Genomic DNA, 23,683 nt, shown 5'->3' on the forward strand with positions numbered 1-23,683 from the left:
GCGACGGCCAACGTCACGCGAGTGACGGGTGCGCGTGGTGCGCCCTAGCCATGCTGACTTGGCTAGGATATGGGGCTGAAACCCTATGGAGGATTCCATACGGGTATGTTTGTGATTGATATGGTTGTGGTGAATGTTATGCATGTTATATATATATATATTGTTTTTTGTTTGTTGACTGTGAATTATCGTTTTAACACTATTCTCGATGAGAACGGGTTTACCGGGTTCAACCCGGGCTACTCACTAAGCAGTTGTGCTTAGCCCTCGTGGTTTTATATTTTTCAGATCACGAGGATTACGCCTAGTGCATTGGACGACGACGACCTGAGAGAGGCAGCATCATGTACGGGTTTTGTATTTTGGACTACGGGAATTATATTCCCATATTTTTTTTACGATGTGCGTTTACTATTCGGATATGTGTTGTTTTGCGATATTGATCGTGTGTATTTCCGCTGCGTATTATGGTTAAAAAGTTTTAAAATTCCCGTATTTTTGGTTTGGTATTATTTTAGTTGATTTTAGTCCATGTGGCGCATCCTGTTAACGGGAAGCGGGATACGGGTGTCACATATGAGCATTTGACCATATTTGTGAAAGCATTTCCTTTCCTAATCAAAGCCCTTGCTATCATCTTGAAATCTGACCTGAGTTCTCTAACCCTTTCAACAGCCTTATCGCACTCCTTAATTCACTCACCGTACTAAATCACACATTTTGACACTAGTACTATTCAACATCGAGTTTTTTGCCAAGAAAATCTCTATGGAATGGAATAAACTCCAAGTACGAAAAAAGAACAATTTCAATATCAAAGATTGTACCTTTCCCATCTCCAGATAAACAGCGACACGAGTCATGAGATAAGAGACGTCTTCATTGTCTATCTCCATGGTCGAGGATTAATGCTCGATGGCAACATCGAAGTCCTTCATCTTGTACGTCGCATTTCCCAACTCTTTCTCCTTATGGGATTTTCGCTTTCTCTCTTTCTTCTCCTTCTCTTCCTCCTCGCCTCTGGCATCGGTTCCCGCCTCTTCTCCACCTCTGATTCTCTCCGCAGTGACGAAGCCATCTCCGGCTCTAGAGCCTCTGCTTCATCTCCCGGCGGCGGCGGTCTGAACTTCACATTCAACAGGACCTCAAGAGCCTGCATCACCATTTGATCCTTCAAGTACAAATTGAGATTGCTAGGGTTTTTATGAATCTCCTACATCACCTTCACGAAATTAGGCTGTTGGAGAAATCCTCTCATTGAAGAATCCGCCGTCAGCTTCGCCCACATCTCCGACCCCTAAAGCGCATCCCCGAAAGGATTCATTGCCGCCGCGAAAACAGCGAAGGCCAGGCGTGTGATCTTGACGCGATGACCTGCGCATCGGTGAGCCTAGATTTCAGTGCCTCATTACTTGGATCAATCTCGAGCCACTTCTTATACGCCGCGACGGCCTCCAGGAACTGGTTTAACCGTAGATGTGCGGCATCGAGAGGCTATAGCCCTTGGACCAGTTTAATTTTATCTTAACGATCTTCTTCGCGTCGTCGAGAACATCGGACTATCGGTGAGGCGACGTGTAAACCGCCGTGCAGTTCGAGAAGAGGACGTGGTTCGTTCGAAGCAAGGTTGATGGCGTCAGTGAAGTGGGTCACGGCGGCAATCGAGTTTGGATTAAAAAAGCGCGCCTTTTTAGTGCCTGAGGCGCAGATGCGCATAAGCGATGACAAAATCGCATCATGTGACAAAATTGTGGTTGTTTTCATAAAGCGGTAGAAAAGCGCACTTTTCTACGTGGTATATCTGATGCGAGATGCACCGTCTCAAAGGAAAAAACAATTAAAGAGGAATTAAAAGGGGTTTTGAAGAGTATAAGTGTTTGCTTGTAAAATGAATAGGACCGAAAGAAAAAAACAATTAATTGTCAATTTGTCATAATTGTCTCTATTCCTCTCTCATTAGTGGAAATCCAGGTATTAATTATCTGTTCAATTCTTTGCTCTATTTAACTGGTGTGATTTAGATTTATTTTTATTGTTTTTCATGTAATAAAAAATTCGTGTAAGTTTGTTTTGCCTTAAACATGTAAATCTCTTTCATTTGTCTATTTTGCCTTTTGTTTTTTACAGTACTAAATGATTTAGATATCTAATAATAATTGTGTTTTCTTTTTATTTTCTTTTGATTCTGGTAATGGATTCGGAAAACATTAGATAATTAGGTAATTGAATTTCATATTTACAGTATATTTAAAATTTATTTTGATAAATTTTTAATGCAATCCGCATCCATGAGGTGCAAGACGATGCGCCTCGGTTTGTTAGACCTTTTGCACCTTGAACCGTCTCGCGCTTTTTTAAACCAAGCGTTAAAGTCTCCGGCGGAGAAGGCAGAGTTTCCTCGGGCTTTCACTTCGTTCGCCATCGTTGAAGCAATCAAAGGAATCAACGGATTTGTCGTTCTGTAAGATACTATGAAGAGGCTCTGGGGTTTTAGGAACAATGGTTCTGTTTGGTTGCGCGAGTATTACGTTCATTAGGTCGTATTGTAACAACCCGCGGTCGTTATGAATTGTCGAAACTGCCCTCACATAGCAACAAGAGACCTTCCAACATGTTTTGTCCTCACTCGCACGCATACCGAGACACTTTCCAGTAGGTCAAAAACACGTTGCTCCTTGCGTGCGAGTGAGGACAAAACACGTTGTAAGGTCTCGTGTTGTTGTGTGAGAGCAGTTTCGACAATTCATAATGACCGCGGGTTGTTACAGATGGTATCAGAGCCGGTTCTCTCCTAGTACGGTGTGGTTCGAGGACGAACTAGGCGGAAGCTGGTGGAACTGTGATAGCCCAGGATACCGTAGGAGGGCGGGGAGTGATCGCCGGTAAGAGAGGCAATGACAATGGGCGGCTCCTGACGAGCTTCTGGGTAGGGGGTACAGGGATGAATCAGACGCACCGGAATGAGAGGGATCCGAGGGCTGTGTAGGTATGGGACTACATAGTCTAAGATAACTTAAAAGAATTAATTGAGCTACTCATAGCAACAAGATGCATCTACCTTTTTGGTTGTCTATCTCGAGAGAACTCCAAAGTTAAGTGTGTTGGCCTTAGAGTAGTCTTAGGATGAGTGACCTCCTGGGAAGTACTTTATGGGATGTGTGCGAGTGAGGACAAAACACGCTAAAAGGTCTCGTGTTGGTGTGTGGGGACAACTCTATCATTCCGTAGTGGCCTCGGGTCATTACACGTATTGTCAGGGATAACATTATCCTTTCCCCGTTTAATGATACTTTCATTGAACGACGTCGTTTCAAGTTTTCCAAAACTATTCTCAGAAGTCCAACACGATACATCGACTTTGATCACCGCTTTGGTTTGGTTTATCGGGTTTTCATTGTCTGATCGAAATATCGATGTTTTGTTCGATAGATTCAATGGGTATATCGAAATTGAAGAATTTCTTAAGTGTAAGTTTTTCTTAGATCTTCACAATTTTATAAGATATGAGCTCTCGTAGTTTCTCTATTTACAGCTTGAAATCTCTGGTCAATTTCTAGCCTTCTGTGAAATTTTTGTTCTGCCATCGTTTGTTCTTCGTTTTGATTTTCTGGGTTAATGAATGAATGTATAACTGAATCCAGTTGTAAATTTGCTTAATTTCTACGTGATGGTTGATTCAAAGTGTTTGTCGACCAGGTGTTTGTGTTAATTCATGTGTATTCGATTTTTGGGATTTCTCAGGTAAATGAGATGTTACTTTGGGTGCTAACAAATGGTATTTATGGTCTAGTCAGGGAGTTTCTTCTCCTTGATAACTTGAAACTCTCTCGTTTTGAATTTTGGTTGTCTTTTTCATTTGAATTCAACTACTCATGAAGAATGAGCCATGTTGAATTGCCTCTCATTTTTTCCCCTACACAATCCCATTTCATCCCTCTAATCACCAATATGGTCGTTGTATATTTTATGATCACCGATATAGTTCTTGGTACTTGGAGAAATCATCTCCTGAGCTAAGAAATTAGAATGATTTAAGCTGGACCAGTTAACTCAGTCGGAATCTGTTGTTCTCCGGTTATCTTGAAGAAATCATATTTTTCTGGTTTGAAGTATATGTTTTCGTCTTCTGACTGGATTTCTGATGCTATCTAGGTATGGTTCTTTGTTTTGTAAAAGCGAGTGGTTGATTTTCAGAAAGTTCATTACAAAAAACAGTAGAAACCCTTGTGATGGATCACTGTCCAAAAACCATTTTGTAACGTTTTATCACATTCTATCATTTTCTCGTACTGATCACACCTATTCTTGACAAGGTTGTGGGGGAGGAGGAGTTTTATTAAAATTGCCTCTAATGAACGTTTCTTCCACCTGCTTTCATGTTGCATTCTCCCACTGTGTATAACAAGTACGAAGTTATGACTACCATCACTACCTCTGCCTCCTTCATTTCCCTCCCGAGATGCGACAACTCACTTTTGCCCTCCGAGCTTTCAACGTAGATATGGCTAAAGCCGTGGATGTTGCATCTGATCTAAGAATCGACTTCATGAGGTTACTTTGGTGGCAAGAGGCAATCGATAAACTCTACACGGGAAAGCAAATAAACGATCCAACTGCACATGTTCTGCCATGGGTAATATCTGAGCATAAGATTAGAAAATCATGGTTAAAATGCTCGGTTGAAGCCAGAATACGATATGCCCAAAGAGAAGCCAGTGATTTACCAGAGAACATCGACACGTTCGAGAAATATGCAGAGGATATAGTTTTGGCTCTTCTCTACAATATCCTTCATGCAGACGGTATCAGATCAACCATGACTGACCATGCAGCTTCACACATCGGTAAAGCCAGTGGCTTCGTCCTACTACTTAAATCATTATCATATCATTGTTCTAGAAACCGTCATTATGCATATATCCCGGAAAAACTAGCCGAGAAACATGGATTACTTGTAAAAGAAACCGGGCAGTTAGAGATCCGTCTAGATCCAAAGAATTCTAGAGAAGGGTTGTGCAATGTGGTGTTCGATATCGCTTCTATTGCAAATGTTCATCTTCTGAAAGCACGAGAATTGGCGGGAAGAGACAGGAGCTAAACCTGTTCTGCTCCAATCTGTGCCGCCGCAAGTTTTGTTGGATTCGTGTACAATTCGATGTTTTCAATCCGAGGTTGCATAAAGGAGTTTTGGGTGTTCTTCCTTTGTGGTTTCATTGAAAACTCAAGTGGTATTCATGGAGAGGACAATACCGAAACTTGCATTATGATTTATGACAAAGTGTTTAAGTCTGGTTTCCAAAGACATTTCAAATGTTCCTTCTTGATTTGAGTTTTAAAATTCGATTGGAATGGTTTTGACGCTATCTTTTATTTTCGTTTATCAAAGGAATTGCCTCTTTGAACTTAAACAAAACAACAGGCAACTGGATTTGCTTTTATTTTTAACATAAATAAAGTACAAAATGAAATAATTAACAATCGTAACTAATTAAAGCTAATTTATTTGTTGATTTGTTGAGTTAGCAGTAATTAATTTAATCGAACACATAACATTCGATAATTCTCTCGTTTAATGATTCGCATGCATGAAATAATTAGTTGTTTGGTGCATGGAATGGTAATTAAGGCCATGCAGTATTATTGTCAAAGACTAATAATTAATGATTATGAGCTTACCATTTATTAGGATTTTAAGTGTTCATACACATATTGCCATTTACATTTTCTATTGTGCTATCATACACAAATACATATGATATATATATATACACATATATGAGTCAATAGAATTTATTGATATATATATATATATATATAGGATTGTTACATGGCCGTCTTGGATCAATAGAATTTATCGACTAAAAAAATCCAAATATATATTATATACAGAAATAGTCAAAAGCAAAAATAGAATCTTTCTAAGGAGGTGTTTTCACATTGATTTTTTTTCTCGTCGCAAAAACAAAATTGACGAGCAAAAAAATTTCCCCACGTGATTTAATTTTAGGCATCTCGTAATGATTAGAATGAAGAGAAATACCCTTCCATCAGATGGGTTTACGCCACGTGGCCATGCGCAAACTTTTCGAAACCCTAGCAAAAGAATTTTTTTTGCTTAGACCGTTCTTTAATTAGTTTCATTAATTAGGGTTAAGTGATTCATTAGTTATTAACTACTTAAATGTAGCATGATCATCATTTGTAGATTAAGATAATATATATTATTAGGATTATTAGATGGTAACTATAGATATAATTAGGAACCTCTGCCACCTTTGCCATGCGAATATAGGATAAGTATAATTGGTTGTCTTGTAGATTTTATACACATTCCATTTGAATTAAGTATTAACAATTATTTCTCACATATATTTTCAGATATTAAGAAAATTAATCGTGGATGAATCATATCTCGTGAACTTACATAAGTCTAGCTTATTAGTTTTGGAATGGAACATTTGTTACATATATTTCAACAACAAAAAATATTTTTTCATATATCTTCGAATTGGAGAAATTATAATATATAAGGTTATATATAGTATTTTTTATAATTATGATGTTAGTTTAGGGTTTCAATAGGAGAAATAGGGAAAATTCACATCATATTGTATTTTCATGTCTTAAACATTCCATATATGGTAGGTAGCCAAGATGACCTCATCAGAAATTATTAATTTGTAACCTTTTTGACACAAGAAAAAGAAAATGTGATTAGATTGATCTAATATAAATATATTTATGTTTATTTATATTACCGGAAATACATTTGAAAGTTGTAATTTTCTTGCACTATACAAGTATACATATAATGTGAAACTAAATAAACATTCCATATCATTGAAATAAATAGATAGGTGGGTCTACGTATATACAAATGGATGGAAACACACACACACACACATATATGTTATTCTCTATGACTAATTATAATAATTTAATTTCGAAATCAAATAGGTAAATGACAAGAGGCAAGGTGGGACCAAAATCGACACTTTTGGATCAAGGTTGTTCCTTTTGCTTCACTTCTATACTTCGTTTCAACAACACACAAAAGCAAAAAAAATAATATCCTCAATTTGCTTTTTTTAATAATATTTTAAAAAAGTTTTCCACTATTTATTAATTTATAAACGCCCAACCTTCACTCCCAAGTTCCGAACCTCAGCCGTAGGGCCATCCGAATTTTAGCGAACTTACCTAAATCTAACCAATTATAATATAAATGTAACTTATACCTATCATATATTGGGGGGAAACATATAGCTTTTGATACATAAATTATCAACTTTTTTTTAATACAATGTGGTAGTTCTGGCGTTGGAAATAATCGAAAAAATATTTAAAATATAATATTTATAAATCTATATTCTGTAATGATTATCCTATTAAGTATTTTTATTAGAAATTAATAATAATAATAATAAATCAAAATTACAACAGAAATGTAACATTATATTAATTCAAAAAATAAATAAATTCTGTAGAGAGTTGGTTAGAAACTAACAAAACTCTCTTGTTTCTTTAATCATGAATATGGATTTATATTATTATAAAATAAATAGATTATTTAAAATAATGGACACAAATGAATAAATTCAACTTATATTTTTCTTAAAAGGTAAAAGAATTCGTATGGTGCAATTATGATGATGTATTTTTTTCACATGATAATGTATTGTATATAGCCGAATAAATAACGTTATTTATTTATTTAGGGTTATATCAAGTAAAATAAAAACATGAAACGGGATAACGGCTGGGACCCACGTGCCAAGCGCTCTGCAACAGCGAATCGTGAGATTAATGATCGAGGGCTAGCTCACGCCGGACCATCGGCCGCCACGTCAGCACATCATTCCGTTTTTTCGCATGGGTCCCACTCTCCACTTACACAGGCTCAAACTCCACGCTGTTTTTAAATTTAATTTATTGTTTTCTATCTGATTTCATCGGCTTATACGGCTCGCTTAAACGGCTAGTGTTAAACGGCTTTTAAACTTTTTTTTTAATTTATTTTTAATAAATTAAACAAATGGTGTATTTGGAGAGGCGTCAACACCCGACCATAAATCGTTGTATATATACATAATAATTGTTCGAGTATGAAATCTTAAAGAATGACTAATAAACGAAGTAAATTATCTGCCAATAATGTAGAAATTGTTCGATTATATTAATTTTCTATATCTATATTGATGTACGAAATATTGACTTATCCCTTCTCTTATAACACATTCTTTCTTTTTCATTGTTAAAAATATTTTCCTTACACTTTTTTCGTTTTTTCTCTGTTACCATTTTCACATTTTAAAATTTTAATATAAATTAATAAAAACGTATCATTTGTTTTTTTTTTCATTTTTTTTCGTTTGATGTTAGCTTGATATATATATAATTGTCCCTAGTCGAAGAACCTCATTTTCCATGAAGATACATATGTTTCCCATATAATTTTTAACTGGAAAAGAATGTAATTTACGTGACTTTTATGTGAAACAAAAGTTCAAAAATAAATCTTTTACCCTTTTTAGTTTTGTCAATCGCATTGCATAATATTTAAGTTTGTATGAAAAAATTCATAGGTAAAGTTTTATAAAATGCCAATTGTATTCCTATATATCAATGTATTTTTTTTTACGAAATTAATCAATATAAAAAAATGAACGACGCGGAGCCTCTCCAATATCGTTCCCGACTACTGATGTTCCCTAATAGATGTATTATCCATAAGTTTATACTGACTATATATATATATATAATGGCACAAAAGTAATAATAGAAAACTTATAAATTTAAAAAAAAAAAATAGGAGGCCAACCAACGGGAGATCGCGTGCGTATGGAGTTGGAGACTTTGAATAGTTATTCTATTGCACCAAATGCCATCAAACCTTATAGGGCATTTCTTTTAATTTAAAAATTCCACATTTTCTCTGTAAATTTTCAAAAATACATTTATAAATCTATGGAAAGCCTTTTTTTTTTTAAATTACGGAGACATCCTAATTAAAATATATATCGGAATTTGTTGGGAATTGAAGTCTAGTTTCCTGGTCGAGCCATCCTTAGTACAGTTGTGGAGTACAACTTATTAAGTAGCTGCTAAACTTTAGATGAAATCTGCTTAGAAAAAACAAATTAAATTTGAAACTTTATGTTATGATATATATATATATATATAGTACACTTTATTATGTTTAGTTAGAAACTTTGTTAGTCAAAATTACGATCAAATTGTATATCAAGAAGTGATATTGATTTGAAGACATAACATTTTCGAAGCATTGGTGTTTCAATGTCACATCTATGGGTTTTTACCTAAAATCCCTATATGATTTTTTAACATACCATCTGCAAATTGACTTGCAACCACAACACACACACACACACACACACACATATATATATATATATATATATATATATATAGTACATTAATAAATTTCACTAATTTCAGTGACATCCAATGCTGAAATCTGTACATATGTCAAAAGATGTTAACCAATGAGGTATAAACTGTATTAAAAGAGAAAGGATTATATGTGAAAGGTAATTTTTGGAGTGACCAATGGCTGAGGTGCAAGGTACACACTGGACTTACATACATACATATATATATATATATATATATATTCATTTTGGAATATTATAATTACATTCCAAAATATCATGGACCTATACATATATATACACATTATGTATATGTCTGTATAGATTGAGTTGATTGCATTTTACAGGTTATTAATTCTTCGAGAAGACAAGCACTACTTTAACATTATTTTCTCATGAAATGATGATGTGAATACAAATAAATATGTATATAACAATAAATATCTTGTACTTATGAAGTATTCAGAATCCCTTTTGTTTGAATTCCAAAAATAAAAAAGTATTAAATATCTTCTTCGATATCTTTCTCACCTTTTTTTGTAATTGAAAAATCATATTTGATAATTAAGACCCATAATATCATTAATTTAACCATTAGTTCTCTCTCTTTCTTTTCATTTTGGTTTCTATTCATATATTTCCAATCCACAAACAGTACGATATGAAAACCGTCGGAAATTATAAACCACTAACGGGCACACACACATATATATATATGCTTCTCACTACCGTTATTAGTTTCTACTGAGGTTTTTTGTTGTTTTGTTTGGTACAACCAAGTAAATTGTTATATTATCCGTACAGTTTAATGCGGTAATAAAATCTTCTTTTTTTTTGGTAAAGACGGTAATAAAATCTTAGCGAAACGTGTATGAAAATAACCTTTATGTGAATTAAGGCATCGACTTATAAGTTCACAAGGTCACTATCAGTAGCTGGTGGGTGTTAATCTCTCTCTCTCTCTCTAAATCTTACTTGAACCATCTTATCAGCCTCCTTTTTTCTCTCCCCAAGCTTTTGCAGCAAATAAAGTCTCTCTCTCTCTCTCTCTCTCTCTCTCTCTCTCTCTCTCTCTCTCTCTCTCTCTCTAGGGAGAGATATCATAATTGAGAGAGAAGAGACACAAAGTAATATAAGATTATTGGGACACGGTTGTATACTTTTGTTTGTGTCTTGCTTCTTTCATTTTCTTCGTTCTTCCTCTCCTTTATTTAACCGGCCTCTCTTTCTCTTTCCCATTCTTCTATCATCTCTCTCTCTCTCGGGATCCGATCTCTATCGATTCCCGAGGGACACTGTCAATCTTTTCGATTTCTAGTCACAACTCCTTCTCCTTTTTAGGGCTGCTTCTTATTTCTCTCTGTAAGCTAATCGCATCAATTGTTTCATTGTACAAAGCCGGGAAGAAGATGCGAAGAAAACCAAACACGAGCTTTGTTGTTATTGTCTCCAACACTCCATAATCAAAGCTTTTTTTTAAGGGTTTCATCCATCTGGATGCGCCTGAAGAAGAAGCTGGCTTCTCGTTTCATAAGGTAAAACCCTAATTTTTGTTTTGTTGATAAAAATACGTTAAAGCTTTAAAGGATAAAGGTCATGCTGTATCTCCGATCTTCTCTTTTCTCTTTTGTTTTATTTTTTGGATGTTTCTCCAGAATTTTTTCCCACCCATCTTTTATTTTCTCTCTCTTTTTTAGATTTGTTGCTTGTGGATACACATCATTGTTCATCACCATTATGATCATCATCATATAATTGATGTTGATTACATTACAAGCTAAGCAAATAAGACAAGTACAGATCGAGTCAAGTTTTATTTGTACCAATAAAATTCTCAACAAGGAAAGATGATCATGTGTTAGATCGGTATAGAGAAGGCGATTTTGCCGTATTTATTATGTATATGTGATCTCTTCATTTTGCCCTTTTGTATCCCTAAAGTCTGGATTATCCTCTACAAGAGAAGTTGATTTTCTTGATAGTCGGTCCATGGAATGAGCGTGGAGATCGATGATTTTCCATAATATATAGATCAAGATCGATGTTACATGTTCATCAAACTGTCTCATATATGTAGCCTTTACCTTCTAATGAGTTTACGACTGTCGATCCAAATATTATCACCAACCCATAAATGCTATGTGATGATGCAATATTCTTGTCGATGTACTAATTGCACCGTGCACATGATTATATAGACTAAATTCATACGAAACAATACCTTTAATGCGCTATTATATAATCTGTACAAGACAGTATATATAGCAATCTTGATTCTTATTTTGTTTGGTCCCTCTTACTATAAGCAGGTTTGCCCAAGAAAATAACAACAATGAATTCATTTTCCAACGTGCCTCCGGGCTTCAGATTTCATCCCACGGACGAAGAACTCGTGGACTACTACTTGAGGAAAAAAATCGCTTCAAAGAGAATCGAAATCGATTTCATCAAAGACGTCGATCTTTACAAGATCGAGCCTTGGGATCTTAATGGTTCGCCCCCGATAATTTGATCCATCTCCCTCGTTCTAAGTCGATATTTTTCTCTTCATATTTCTTAACTTGGAAAGCTAGCTCAAGAATGTTTTTTCTTCTTCTTCTGAAATAGACTTGTGCAGAATTGGGAATGAAGATCAGAACGAATGGTATTTCTTTAGCCATAAAGACAAGAAGTATCCGACAGGAACCCGAACTAACAGAGCAACAAAAGCCGGTTTTTGGAAAGCCACGGGAAGAGACAAGGCGATATACTCAAGGCATTGTCTTGTTGGTATGAGGAAAACCCTTGTGTTCTACAAAGGAAGAGCCCCCAATGGACAGAAATCCGATTGGATCATGCATGAATACCGGCTTGAAACCAACGAAAACGGAACCCCTCATCAGGTATATATCCATCCGATCCGAACCTAACCTTTCTTCTCCTAAATCCTAATATTCTTGCATAGATTGGATGGAAACATTTCACGTACCATAATACAAATCCCATATATAGATACACAAACACATATCCGTGTACCCAAACATCATATATGTGTGTACAAGAAGGGCGCTCTCCATTTCTTTGAAGGCATTTATGAACATAAATAAGTGTTATTATTGCTTGTCTTTGGGGTATGTCGACTATATAGTCGGTTCATTACCATATGAATGTAGATATACATATGCATCTCAAAGGTGATTAATTTGAAAATGATTCTGTGATCTTTGACAGGAAGAAGGATGGGCAGTATGTAGGGTTTTCAAGAAGAGATTGGCGGCGGTGAGGAAAATGGGAGAATACGAGACATCACCGTCGCATTGGTATAACGACGATCATCTCTCCTTCGTGTCCTCTGAACTCGAAACCAGTTCTCCAAGGCGAATCCTCATGGGTCATCATCATCAACCATATGGTCTCAATGCCGCTGCTTACCCCATCCACAACCCTAACTTGCAACGCAAGCAAGAACTCGAGCTACAACACTTCAATCATCTGGCACAACACCATCATCATCATCTTCTTCAACTTAATGAACCTTTGTTCCTCCAACTCCCTCAGCTCGAGAGCCCTAAAATCCAACAAGCTAACAGTAATTGCAACTCTCTTCCTTACGGGACAAGCAGCGGCAATAATCATAACGCAAACTTACAGTCATCGAATCTCGGGAATGAGGAACAAATGAATCAAGGGCAACCAAGTTTCAGCTCTCTGTATGTGAATAGCGGAAACGATCAAGCCGTGGATCAGGTGACTGACTGGAGAGTGCTCGATAAATTCGTTGCTTCTCAGCTAAGTAACGACGAGGCTTCTGCTTCTGGACAGAACAATGACGAGGAAATGAACTTGTTGGAGAGCGAAACAAAGAGGGTTTCCGAGTTGGGGCAAGAATATGACGCTTCAACTTCTTCGAGCTGCCAAATCGATCTGTGGAAGTGACCAAAGAGATTAAAAGATGCAAAACCCAGAAGATATATCGTACGTATACATGCATATATATATATATATATATATTATATATATACACAGACACAAATGCACACTGATGATGTGTAGATCATGTTGGTACAGATTATGATTGTAAGGATGAAAAGGGGAAAAAGCTTGGAGTATCTACCGGATTCTGGAGGTTTCTGTATATAATAAAACCAAAACTATGGTATTTCCTTTGGTATGATTTTTATTATATTATCGAACATTATGTTATATATAATATATATATACGTACGACTGTACGTATATCCTTTGTATTCACTATAATCAAAAGAGCACAGATCTGACTTTGACTTGAGTTCTTGCGAGCGGAAACGTTTACGTCCTTTTTTTTTCTTTTCCTTATATTAATTTGGAGCAAACAAAGAAAACTGGATGTTGAAGATAACTCAAGAAACGAAGGAGAAAAATTAGAATGTTAGAGAAATAAAAACTATTTTTCCTCATAAATGAACTTAAATTTTATTTGTGTTTTCCAAAAACATGCATTAATGTACACTCCGAAAATTTCTATTTTTGTGTCAAATCAATTTTCATTAATCGACCATAAGCTGAATTAATCTTTTCTGCATTTCAAGCAGTGTCTTAAGTGTATTTGGATTTGGTTTATGAAATTATTAACATGCAGAAATTTTTTTCCCAAAATGGAAACTTCGAGTGTGATAGATAATACAAATGGACATTGTGAACGTATACCCTAATTGTTCTGAATAATATTCAATGCATTCTTGTTTGAAGCATATATAGCGGTCCCAGAATATTTTTTTTTTATGTTTTAGAAAATATACGTAGATATATACATATATATACTCTATCATCAATACACACACACATATATATATATACACACACACACTCACGTAATGGACATGTAGGACATTAATCAGTATTGTAATTAAATTACAGAACCAAATTCAAGAACTTCAAACAACAAGAATTAGATGGGTTTATTCCCAATCTTGAAGATGATATTTTTTTTTCAAACAAACATTCAAATAACTCCAAGAAAATAAAAACAAAAAAAAAAGGGAAAAAGGGACCGAAGCATGCATTTTACGTAACTTATAAAAACATTGGATCTATAAAGATTGAAAGATAAACATTGGTTTTACCTTCAAATCTATAGCTTGAAGAATCCGAATGAAACCCACAGAAATATAAAAGGAGATGGGATTCGAAGGGAATGAATTAAAAGCATTGGAAAATTCGGATATGGCATTCTGATTCAGATTTATAGACAAAGGAGTTAGTAAAGACAAAGCATGCTTTGTCATGAAGAATCTTTTTATAATTATAATGTTTGATTCAAGCAAGGCATGAAAAAAAAAAGTTACAAAATTTACCTTTGCTTCGTATTTGTGGCTCTTTTATAACGTGCCCCCTCGTGGCTCGTGACATCTCTAAAGGAAGTCAAAATTTAGCAAAATAATCGAAAAACAATGTCCAAACTAATTTCGAAATTTTTTCTAAATTGAATTTAGCAAAACATTAAAAGAATGTATAATTTTTTTATTCCGATCACACGAATATTCAGATATTTTATTTTCATTAATTGTGAATGACCAAGACGATTATAAGAAAACCTAATTTATTTTAAAAATATAAAAATTTTCTACATAAAAAAGGAATTATTCTAAAATTCAGTATCAAATTAATGGAATTTCTCTCGTTCATATCTAATTTGGTGATGGAACATCATGATTGGGCGTGCTTTGGGGGGGGGGGGGGGGGACTTGGGATCATGAATTCAGTAAAAAACCGCAGTTTTCTAGAGTGCATTGTCAATATTGGATCTTGAAGGCGATAGAATAGAACATGGGTTTGAACTTTGAAGAGAGGAACTCGAGATTGAGAGTGGGAACTAACATAACGATCATTCTGTCTGAAGCTTCTGATGATGTCCCATGTTCATCCAACACATAAACCCTCCAACCCCTGAAGATTTTGTGCCCAAAAACTCAAGAATTCATACCAATAATCACACCAACCAACATGATGAAACATCAGTATTCTCACATGTAAATGCGTATGTATATGTGTGTATCTGCATATGTTTACTTCATCTACCTCTCGGCGCCTCGAACGGCAAGCCGTCCGGCGACAGACCGAACTTTGTTCGACTGAACTGTCTCTTTCCCATCGGAAGATTTCGGCAACCCAATTATGAACTCATCGACCTCCTGAAAAACCCATCAATCAACTCACAAACAGTTCAGATTTTTACCAGGGAAATCTGAGATTCAATCGAAATTCGAATCTATCAACCTCCATTTCAGCTATTTCCAGGAGCCTCAGCTCGAGCTTTTGCCCTCTCAATGACAAAACCTAACAAAACCCATCACAGGGGTTGACAATTCACATAATCCATTATCCATCTCTCGTTCACAACGGTCCAAATGAAGTAATCAATATTGGAGAAATCGATTTTCATTTCCACAATCTTAAAAGTATAGGAATTTAATTTAACTATTCCAAGCTTTATTCCTAATAATACTTTTAAGCTCTGAAAACTTTACATATCCAAGCTTGCATAATTATTTTATGAGAACCGATGCATTCAATATTGGACATAATATTTTAACAAAAAAAAATTGGACATAATATATATATATATATATATATATTATATATTATACAAATAAAATTATGAGACAGAACGGGAACATGTGAGGCGTCATCATTTGTGTGTGTTTCGTCTTTAGGCCGCAAATCCCAAGATCTCGACATTTATCCAACATTTTATTATCTTTATTTAATATTTTTTTAAAAGATATAATTATCATTTTGTGTTATTCTGATTGGAAATATGTAAAACTTTACTAAAAATATACTTGATTCGTTATTTTCTCATAATTGATGCGACAAAGTGATCAATGTGGGCATTGAATTTTATTAGAAGAGTGACAACCTAAGAAGAGACATTTACTGGTTAACTTAAACATGCTTTGCGGTTTTTGTCTTAGAGGAGACAAAATTAATCATTATACCCCTTTTTCAATTTCTTTTTATTCTTTATATCGTTTAATTTTGTATTTTTTTCTTTTTTTCTTCTCAACATTAAAAAAGGAAAATCAAGGTAAATGCCAAGCAACGTGGTCATATCATTGGTCTATATAGTCCAAAAGCTGATCTATTCTCATGTGACAAGCATACAATAAATATATAAATCCAACAAATTAATATCTATAACATAAAATCAAATTAGATCTTTGAACCAACTAATTCCTCAACACCATTATATTCAACATTAATATGGACTGCCAATGGACATTAGTACACATACGAGATAACACATTCATACAAAATGTAACTCTTCATTGATACAAAGTGCCTTCAAAATGAATATTTATATACACAACCAAAATGACGTTATTTTGGAAGATTGAGGGATTTCATGGGTAGAGCCTAGAGGACAGAGAAGAGAAAGCCATTGCAAGAGTGGAATTAACCATAGAAAAGAGACTTGGAACTCGCACGTGCGAGAGATATCGAGGAGTGCACACGTGTGTCATTCAGTTTCCCAGTCTTCTTTGCATCTTTGTTCAGCTTATGACAGAAGTTCTGTCACATAACAGAGGAACTCAGAATGTTTGCTTTGGCTTTAAACTAAATGCTACCAAATCTAAACTATACAATCAGAAATGGAACAACTTCTGTTTAGTGCTCTCATCTCTGTTTGAAGATGAAATATGTGCTCTTCATCAGATTGACATCGACCGTATAAAAAGGCAGTTTTTTTCGTTGATTCGAACCTAATTCAGAAGGTGAAATGCTCCTCGGATTTTCCCGGGGAAAAGTCCGGATCCAGAGGAGAACCCTTCTTGATCTTCTCTTGAAGCTGCTGACATTTGGGCAGTATGATTTCGGCTCCTACACCTCGAGTAGAGAAATACCTCTCCAGTAATATCTGTAACATTCCGATTTTCGATCACAAACCTTAGGATTTGTAAAACTGCATCTATGGTGGTAATCTCTCTCTACTAACCAACACAAGGAACTGAAGTTTTTCTGTCACTTACCACCGCAGCATATGCGTCTGTTCTTTGCTTCCGCTCGTTCTTGCTGAGTCCCCTGGAAGAGAAAAAACAAAATATTGATTTCATATCATTCACATGGTAAGTCTCCTTCTCTACCAGCAATGTTCAAGGAGCAACACAGTACAAGGATTGTTGATAAGGATTCGTAACTTGGGATCATGAATTCAGTAAAAAACCGCAGTTTTCTAGAGTGCATTGTCAATATTGGATCTTGAAGGCGATAGAATAGAACATGGGTTTGAACTTTGAAGAGAGGAACTCGAGATTGAGAGTGGGAACTAACATAACGATCATTCTGTCTGAAGCTTCTGATGATGTCCCATGTTCATCCAACACATAAACCCTCCAACCCCTGAAGATTTTGTGCCCAAAAACTCAAGAATTCATACCAATAATCACACCAACCAACATGATGAAACATCAGTATTCTCACATGTAAATGCGTATGTATATGTGTGTATCTGCATATGTTTACTTCATCTACCTCTCGGCGGCTCGAACGGCAAGCCGTCCGGCGACAGACCGAACTTTGTTCGACTGAACTGTCTCTTTCCCATCGGAAGATTTCGGCAACCCAATTATGAACTCATCGACCTCCTGAAAAACCCATCAATCAACTCACAAACAGTTCAGATTTTTACCAGGGAAATCTGAGATTCAATCGAAATTCGAATCTATCAACCTCCATTTCAGCTATTTCCAGGAGCCTCAGCTCGAGCTTTTGCCCTCTCAATGACAAAACCTAACAAAACCCATCACAACAAACAACCCCAATTATCTTACTGCCCTAAAATTGAATCGGGATTTGGGACACTATAATCGAAGAAATGGGGAAATTTGAAAGAACCGTGAGCGGTCGAACAGAGAAGCCTTTGCTAAGCGCGACGCCGGTGCGAGACAATCCCAAATCTACTCCGAGACTGAACCCCCCTCTCCAGTTCCGGTCGGTTCTCCGGCGAAGGGCATTAGGGGGGATTTCATCAACTGAACAAACTGCCCTTGGAATTGAGGGATATTTACGGGTTCTAGACGAAGATATCCGAAGAACGAAAGGGGCAAAGATGTATTTTTCGGTTCTGAAGGTATTCGTCCGAAGTAGAGATGAAGAACCTTTGAAGGAACACTGCTGCATAGAACACATCACTCTTCTTGAGGAAGACGAAGACAGCAAAAACTGATAAATCCGCGAGAAGAAAATAATTTGTTTTTTAAAAACAAAAATTCAGACCTTCTAAATCGAACAGAGTATTACTCATCACAGGCTTTTTAAAGCCCATTATTATTGTTTCAAGACTGATCGGCCCATTAAGGTTTGAGACTTTTCCTTTTTTTTCCTTGCATTTTTTAAAATTGACAAAAATTGTTAATGTATTAAAAAAATCAAAACAATACTTGAATATTCTTTGAGTTTCAAATTTTAAATAATATTTTTAACTTATATAATTGTTTTTTATAATTCATTCTCTCTTCTTCTAATTCATGAATTCGATGGCTTTCATGATAAATTATTCTTTTTTTGAAACATTTTTTCCTAAGTTCTTTTTTTTTGATAATTACATCTCCCAGATGACTGGGTCAGCCTATGTGAAAACTCCTCCTCAACCAGGAATCGAACCGCCAATCTCTAAATGTTTTGCACCCAGTTGCTGACCACTCGTCCACAAGTTGTTGGGTATTTTTTTTCCTAAGTTATAGTAACCATCTTATTAAACCAACCTTTAATTCATCTCCCTTTCATCTAAACTATAATATATATATATATATATGCGTGTATGTGTGTGTGTAAAATACATGAACAAACAAAATTATACATTTAGCAACGAATAAGTAGAATCATACAGACGTACAAAAGGCGCATTTGATAGGAAATTTGGGATCTAAATCAAAAGGTTCAAACATGGCTGACTATACCAATAATTAAACATATGTTTTAGTTCTTGACCATTTTACATAAGTGTCTAGAGTTACTAATTAATGCTAATTGTAAGTAATGGAGTAATTGATAGCAGGAGCCATTCCAACATTGGCCGATGCCAATAACACATCCTTCATCACTGGATCCTCTCCTTCCTACAATTAAAAGAACCCATCATCATCATCATCATCATCATCATCATATGAATTGAATAAAAGTATAGGCAGTTATGTATTTACTCTATAATAATTTCAAAGCTTTTCACATGAATTATTGTCAAATATTTAGCATAGAAAGCCTCTTTTAAAATATTTAACTTAGAAAAAAAAAACATAACGAGGGAGAAAAATGTAAATTCACCTGGTGGCGTATGCTAGATCGTCGAGCTAACTGATCAGGCGCAAGACCAAACTGAATATGTGGGAAGTGGGCCCACTGACAATCACAATACGCAGTTCATACGAGTAAACTGTAAATGTTTTCTTTTCCCTTTTCGTAGAAGACAATTTAATTAAATTTATGACAATATATATATATATAATAACTAAGAAAAATTAAAATATTACGTTTTTTGCAGCAGCACTGAAGGCTTCCCTGTGCGTGATATTGGGATTCTCTGCCTTTATCCGTTGGATCTCTTCCCTGTAATTACGTATGTATCTACACATTCATGTATGAAGATATATATATATACACACATAAACAATTTATAAATGACTATATATGGAGCATTGTCAGTGCCCTGCACATATATGCATGTGTCATATATACACACAGCATCTTCTATGAAGTGAAAGATATATATATATATATATATATATATAGGCCTATAATATAAATGACAGATGATAATTTACTTGATGAAACGGTTGTAAGCCGAGGGGACTCTTTGTCTCTTCGCCTGAGCTGTAGAAAATCAAAAGAGAAAAAGGAAGAGAATTTATGAAAATTCGGATAAATTCACACTTTAATTACAAAAAGTTTATATAAAAAAAAAAGACAGTAAAAGCCATACTGTGTCCTCATCACCATCATTTTGTAATTATTTCAACCCTTTTCAGTGATTTGACCATCTATCCATATATATATACATACATACATATATATATACACACGCGCACAAAGAGACTTTCCTATGCATATCCGTGAGTGTACAACATTAATTTCAACTCACTGGAATGACTTCTCTAAAGAAAAGAAAAAGATCGCATTAATAGCTATTTTCTTAAATATTATGCGATTTGATTTATTTTTTTTTTGGGCAAATGGTTTTCTTATGCAATTTGATATTTACGCAACTATTGTCGTATTTTATCTTGATGTACTCAAAGACGAATGTAAAAATTCATATTTTTTTCAAAGAAAGCATCATGCACATGTGATGTTTGAGGATGTAGTTGGCATTGCCAATGGAGGATTGCAATAGAACGTCATACAAGCATCAGAGAGTGAAATACGTGACTTTATATATAAAATACAAGATGATAGTCGATCATATGTGGCGACCAAATTATAGTGATCAACCCGTTATAGAGAAGTGCTTATCATTCATATAAAACTATAAAATGTAGCAATCAACGGGTGGGTTTGAGTTTAGTTTCTATAAATGTTATGAATATATATTTATGTGTGTGTGTGTGTGCGCGCATGCATATACGTATATATGAGCATATATGACAAGATCATGATGATTGATTATAGTAACTACTTACGTCTCTTGATAACTTGATGAGACCGTGGAAGCTCCTTAGTCATTCCGCGAGGACATGGAGGTGAAGTGGCGAACAAGTGGTTTCCACTCGATTCATTAATCGTATGGTTCGTGCTCGGGTTCTGGATCTCGCCCTATACCGCAGATAATATATATACATATAACCAATATAAGATACTTTATGTATATATATGAGATTATAGAAAATTCAGGGTTCTAATTTGGAGTACCGTGGGATTTTGGTTATGAACAAAGCTGTGGAATTGACCGAGTGATGGGAAGAGCAAAGGCATGTGGACCGGCAAAAGAGTGGTGCAGTGGCCACATCGAACCGTTACGGTCTTGGACAAGCTTGTGCTAGGAACACTCACCTGCGTTTGTGTACATATATACGCATCATGTCTGAACGTATTTTCGTATGTATACATCAACCCCGATCGAAAAGGATACAAAAAAACACAAACTAGTGGAGGACGGTAGAAATCAGTGAAGGAAACCCTAGGGTTAGGGAAAAGAAAGTAAAGTCGAAGACGATTTTGCGAGTACGAACTTCCTTTTTTTTTTTAATCAAATGATACGAATTTTCTCCAAAATCAGATACGAACATTCTATTAACTGTATAGATATGTATATTCGACTTAACTGTATGAATTTTACTACCAACGGATATTCATAGATCGTTGTCGGCTGAAGAATTTTGGTCTCCGAAAAGATCGATATCATAACCAAGAACATACGCATATTCATGTGCATATGTTATCTTGTCGTGTCTATCTCTTGTAGATCAAGATTCTCATAAAACGAACGCCATCGATATATATATATATATATGCTGCTATATGTATATATGTATGACAGTATACGTGTATGCAATAGTAAAAGCAGGCTTACAGCGAGAACAGTGTCGCAGATGTTGCAATGAACATAGCAGAGATGTTCATGGAGAGGTTGGTCAGAGGAAGAGGAAGAAGAGGAAGATGAAGACATCCTCGGAATTAGCTTCTTTAAGTAATGGATTTTGATGATTGGCTCCTTCTCTTTGAACTTTGATACAATTGATTTGACAGATTTGATGGATAAATAGGGTTATATGTATAGGTATATTAAACTAAAAGCAGAATCTTGAGATGATATATGTGCAAATCTTGCCTGAAAAAGAGAGAGAGGAGAAAAAAACCCTCTTCGTTCTAGAGAGAGAGAGAGAAGATTTGGGTTGGTTGGTTCGAGGAATTATATTTAAAACCATTACTCTCAAATGTGCTTATGGCCCTTATTTGTAACCCTCGTGAGGTTGCGATACAAGAGGTAAATCGAATTTTAACCTCGGTTGGAGAAATGTTCAACTTAAATGATGAAAACCAACAAAGTGATCACATGATTCAATGATTTGGGAACTTCCGATTTTGTAACCAATTGTTACGTACGTACGTACATACATACATACATATTTTATTATTGAGATTATATCTTAAACCCTAAAAAAATCTAACTTCAAAAAAACGAGAATGTGAAGTAACAGCTAGGTTAACATCAAGACAAACTTAGAGATGGAAATTATAATCTAAATCAGCGAATGAGTGTGTTAATGTACATATAATACAGTATCTTTCTTAATTCAAAGAACATGAATGAATATAAATATGTGCATCCATGGACAAAACCAGATATGAATGGCATGCGATTTCTCAAACAAAACAGTGTGAAACACAAGTAGTTGTAATGTGAAGACAAGAGGGAACTTGTGGTTGGGATTCCCAAAGCCGATAGAGAGAGAGAGAGAGAGAGGAAACAGAGAAAGGGACGTTTGCATGGAGGCTCATACAGCTTTCACTCTCTCTCTCTCTCTCTCATCAGTTGTTTTCACTTGTTTATCACTCTGTCCTCCTCCACCTCACTATATTTTTTTTTAAACATTTAATTTATTCATTTCTGATTTTTATTTTTTTCATGTGGTCTGGATCGAACCGCATTTTTTCTCTCTATTTCGGTGGATGAATCGAAACCTTTTCAATATATTATATTTATTTCCTCGAAATTCATGCTTTGTTTTCTTCTGAGTTCGTTTCTTATCTTTTTCTTTCTTTTATATTTTTCCTCAATTTCCAAACCCCCAAGTCTCCCCTTGCAACCCTCGGTCAATTTGCCTCACACTAAAAGGTCACAATCGCAGATCTATACACACACACGTATATATATAAACATACGTATAGATTGATTGTGCACCTAATAATCATTCAAACGTTCGTATTATACGAATATACTGACTACACATAGCACTTTGAATGCGATTTACATTGCTTTAGCGTCGCTGGGTCCCTTATTCTTATTCACTTTGATTACACGTACTTCATAATCAACTACGTAAATAAATTATCAAATATTGGGTGGTTCAATTGGTTTGCCGTGGAGCTAAAATTACTTTTTGACCCAGATTCGAATATTTATTTGGGAAAAGATATTCACATATATTTTTTAATATTTTAAAATATTTAATTGGGCCAAAGTTACGATCGGATTATCAAATCTTACATATAGCTAGCGAATATTAATCTTATACCATGCTAATAAAATCGTTGCTCCTAAGAAGAGTTATGCACATTTATGCATTAGAATTCGAATCACGTTGACTTGTATTCCATTAAGTGTAAAGCTTTAGTTA

The 23,683-nt window shown here is 35.2% G+C and overlaps 5 protein-coding genes across 7 annotated transcripts in view; 2 read left to right on the top strand and 3 right to left on the bottom strand.

Annotated features, from left to right (window-relative positions):
- Positions 1 to 2,422, bottom strand: part of LOC104809453 (hsp70-Hsp90 organizing protein 1) — a 6,204-nt gene extending 3,782 nt beyond the window's left edge. The window contains 8 exon segments of the mRNA XM_010535460.1: position 83; positions 575 to 706; positions 828 to 1,018; positions 1,021 to 1,333; positions 1,336 to 1,493; positions 1,496 to 1,616; positions 1,618 to 1,660; positions 2,367 to 2,422. Coding sequence (XP_010533762.1) covers position 83; positions 575 to 706; positions 828 to 1,018; positions 1,021 to 1,333; positions 1,336 to 1,493; positions 1,496 to 1,616; positions 1,618 to 1,660; positions 2,367 to 2,422 — 1,015 coding nt within the window.
- Positions 2,423 to 4,351: 1,929 nt separating this feature from the next.
- Positions 4,352 to 5,274, top strand: LOC104809670 (NADH dehydrogenase (ubiquinone) complex I, assembly factor 6). Its single transcript, XM_019202088.1, is given in 4 exon segments — positions 4,352 to 4,844; positions 4,935 to 5,085; positions 5,087 to 5,143; positions 5,145 to 5,274. Coding segments are annotated over 4 exon segments (831 nt in total).
- Positions 5,275 to 10,584: 5,310 nt separating this feature from the next.
- On the top strand, positions 10,585 to 13,659 carry LOC104809454 (NAC domain-containing protein 7-like). 2 transcript variants are annotated; one of them, XM_010535461.1, is made up of 5 exons: positions 10,585 to 10,927; positions 11,702 to 11,884; positions 12,000 to 12,274; positions 12,603 to 13,346; positions 13,425 to 13,659. In XM_010535461.1, exons 2-4 carry the CDS (start codon positions 11,725 to 11,727, stop codon positions 13,305 to 13,307), a joined length of 1,140 nt encoding a protein of 379 aa, XP_010533763.1. In that variant the 5' UTR covers positions 10,585 to 10,927; positions 11,702 to 11,724; the 3' UTR covers positions 13,308 to 13,346; positions 13,425 to 13,659. The 2 variants fall into 2 exon arrangements, with proteins under 2 accessions (XP_010533763.1, XP_010533764.1); XM_010535462.1 differs by having other exon boundaries at positions 13,440 to 13,659.
- A 2,996-nt stretch (positions 13,660 to 16,655) lies between these two features.
- Positions 16,656 to 18,576, bottom strand: LOC104809455 (putative pre-16S rRNA nuclease). Of its 2 annotated transcripts, XM_010535464.1 has the most exons (7): positions 18,246 to 18,576; positions 18,081 to 18,140; positions 17,883 to 17,995; positions 17,682 to 17,750; positions 17,381 to 17,432; positions 17,114 to 17,268; positions 16,656 to 16,922 (listed from the first exon to the last, which is right to left on the bottom strand). In XM_010535464.1, exons 1-6 carry the CDS (start codon positions 18,537 to 18,539, stop codon positions 17,119 to 17,121), a joined length of 738 nt encoding a protein of 245 aa, XP_010533766.1. In that variant the 5' UTR covers positions 18,540 to 18,576; the 3' UTR covers positions 16,656 to 16,922; positions 17,114 to 17,118. The 2 variants fall into 2 exon arrangements, with proteins under 2 accessions (XP_010533766.1, XP_010533765.1); XM_010535463.1 differs by having other exon boundaries at positions 16,660 to 17,268.
- Positions 18,577 to 19,282: 706 nt separating this feature from the next.
- Positions 19,283 to 22,263, bottom strand: LOC104809456 (axial regulator YABBY 5-like). The gene is made up of 7 exons (XM_010535466.1): positions 21,916 to 22,263; positions 21,255 to 21,395; positions 21,026 to 21,158; positions 20,171 to 20,219; positions 19,880 to 19,955; positions 19,674 to 19,748; positions 19,283 to 19,468 (listed from the first exon to the last, which is right to left on the bottom strand). Exons 1-7 carry the CDS (start codon positions 22,009 to 22,011, stop codon positions 19,376 to 19,378), a joined length of 663 nt encoding a protein of 220 aa, XP_010533768.1. The 5' UTR covers positions 22,012 to 22,263; the 3' UTR covers positions 19,283 to 19,375.
- Positions 22,264 to 23,683: the final 1,420 nt, after the last annotated feature.

The sequence above is a fragment of the Tarenaya hassleriana genome, unplaced genomic scaffold (assembly GCF_000463585.1).
Source record: "Tarenaya hassleriana unplaced genomic scaffold, ASM46358v1 Cleome16, whole genome shotgun sequence".
Classification (NCBI taxonomy): Eukaryota; Viridiplantae; Streptophyta; class Magnoliopsida; order Brassicales; family Cleomaceae; genus Tarenaya; species Tarenaya hassleriana.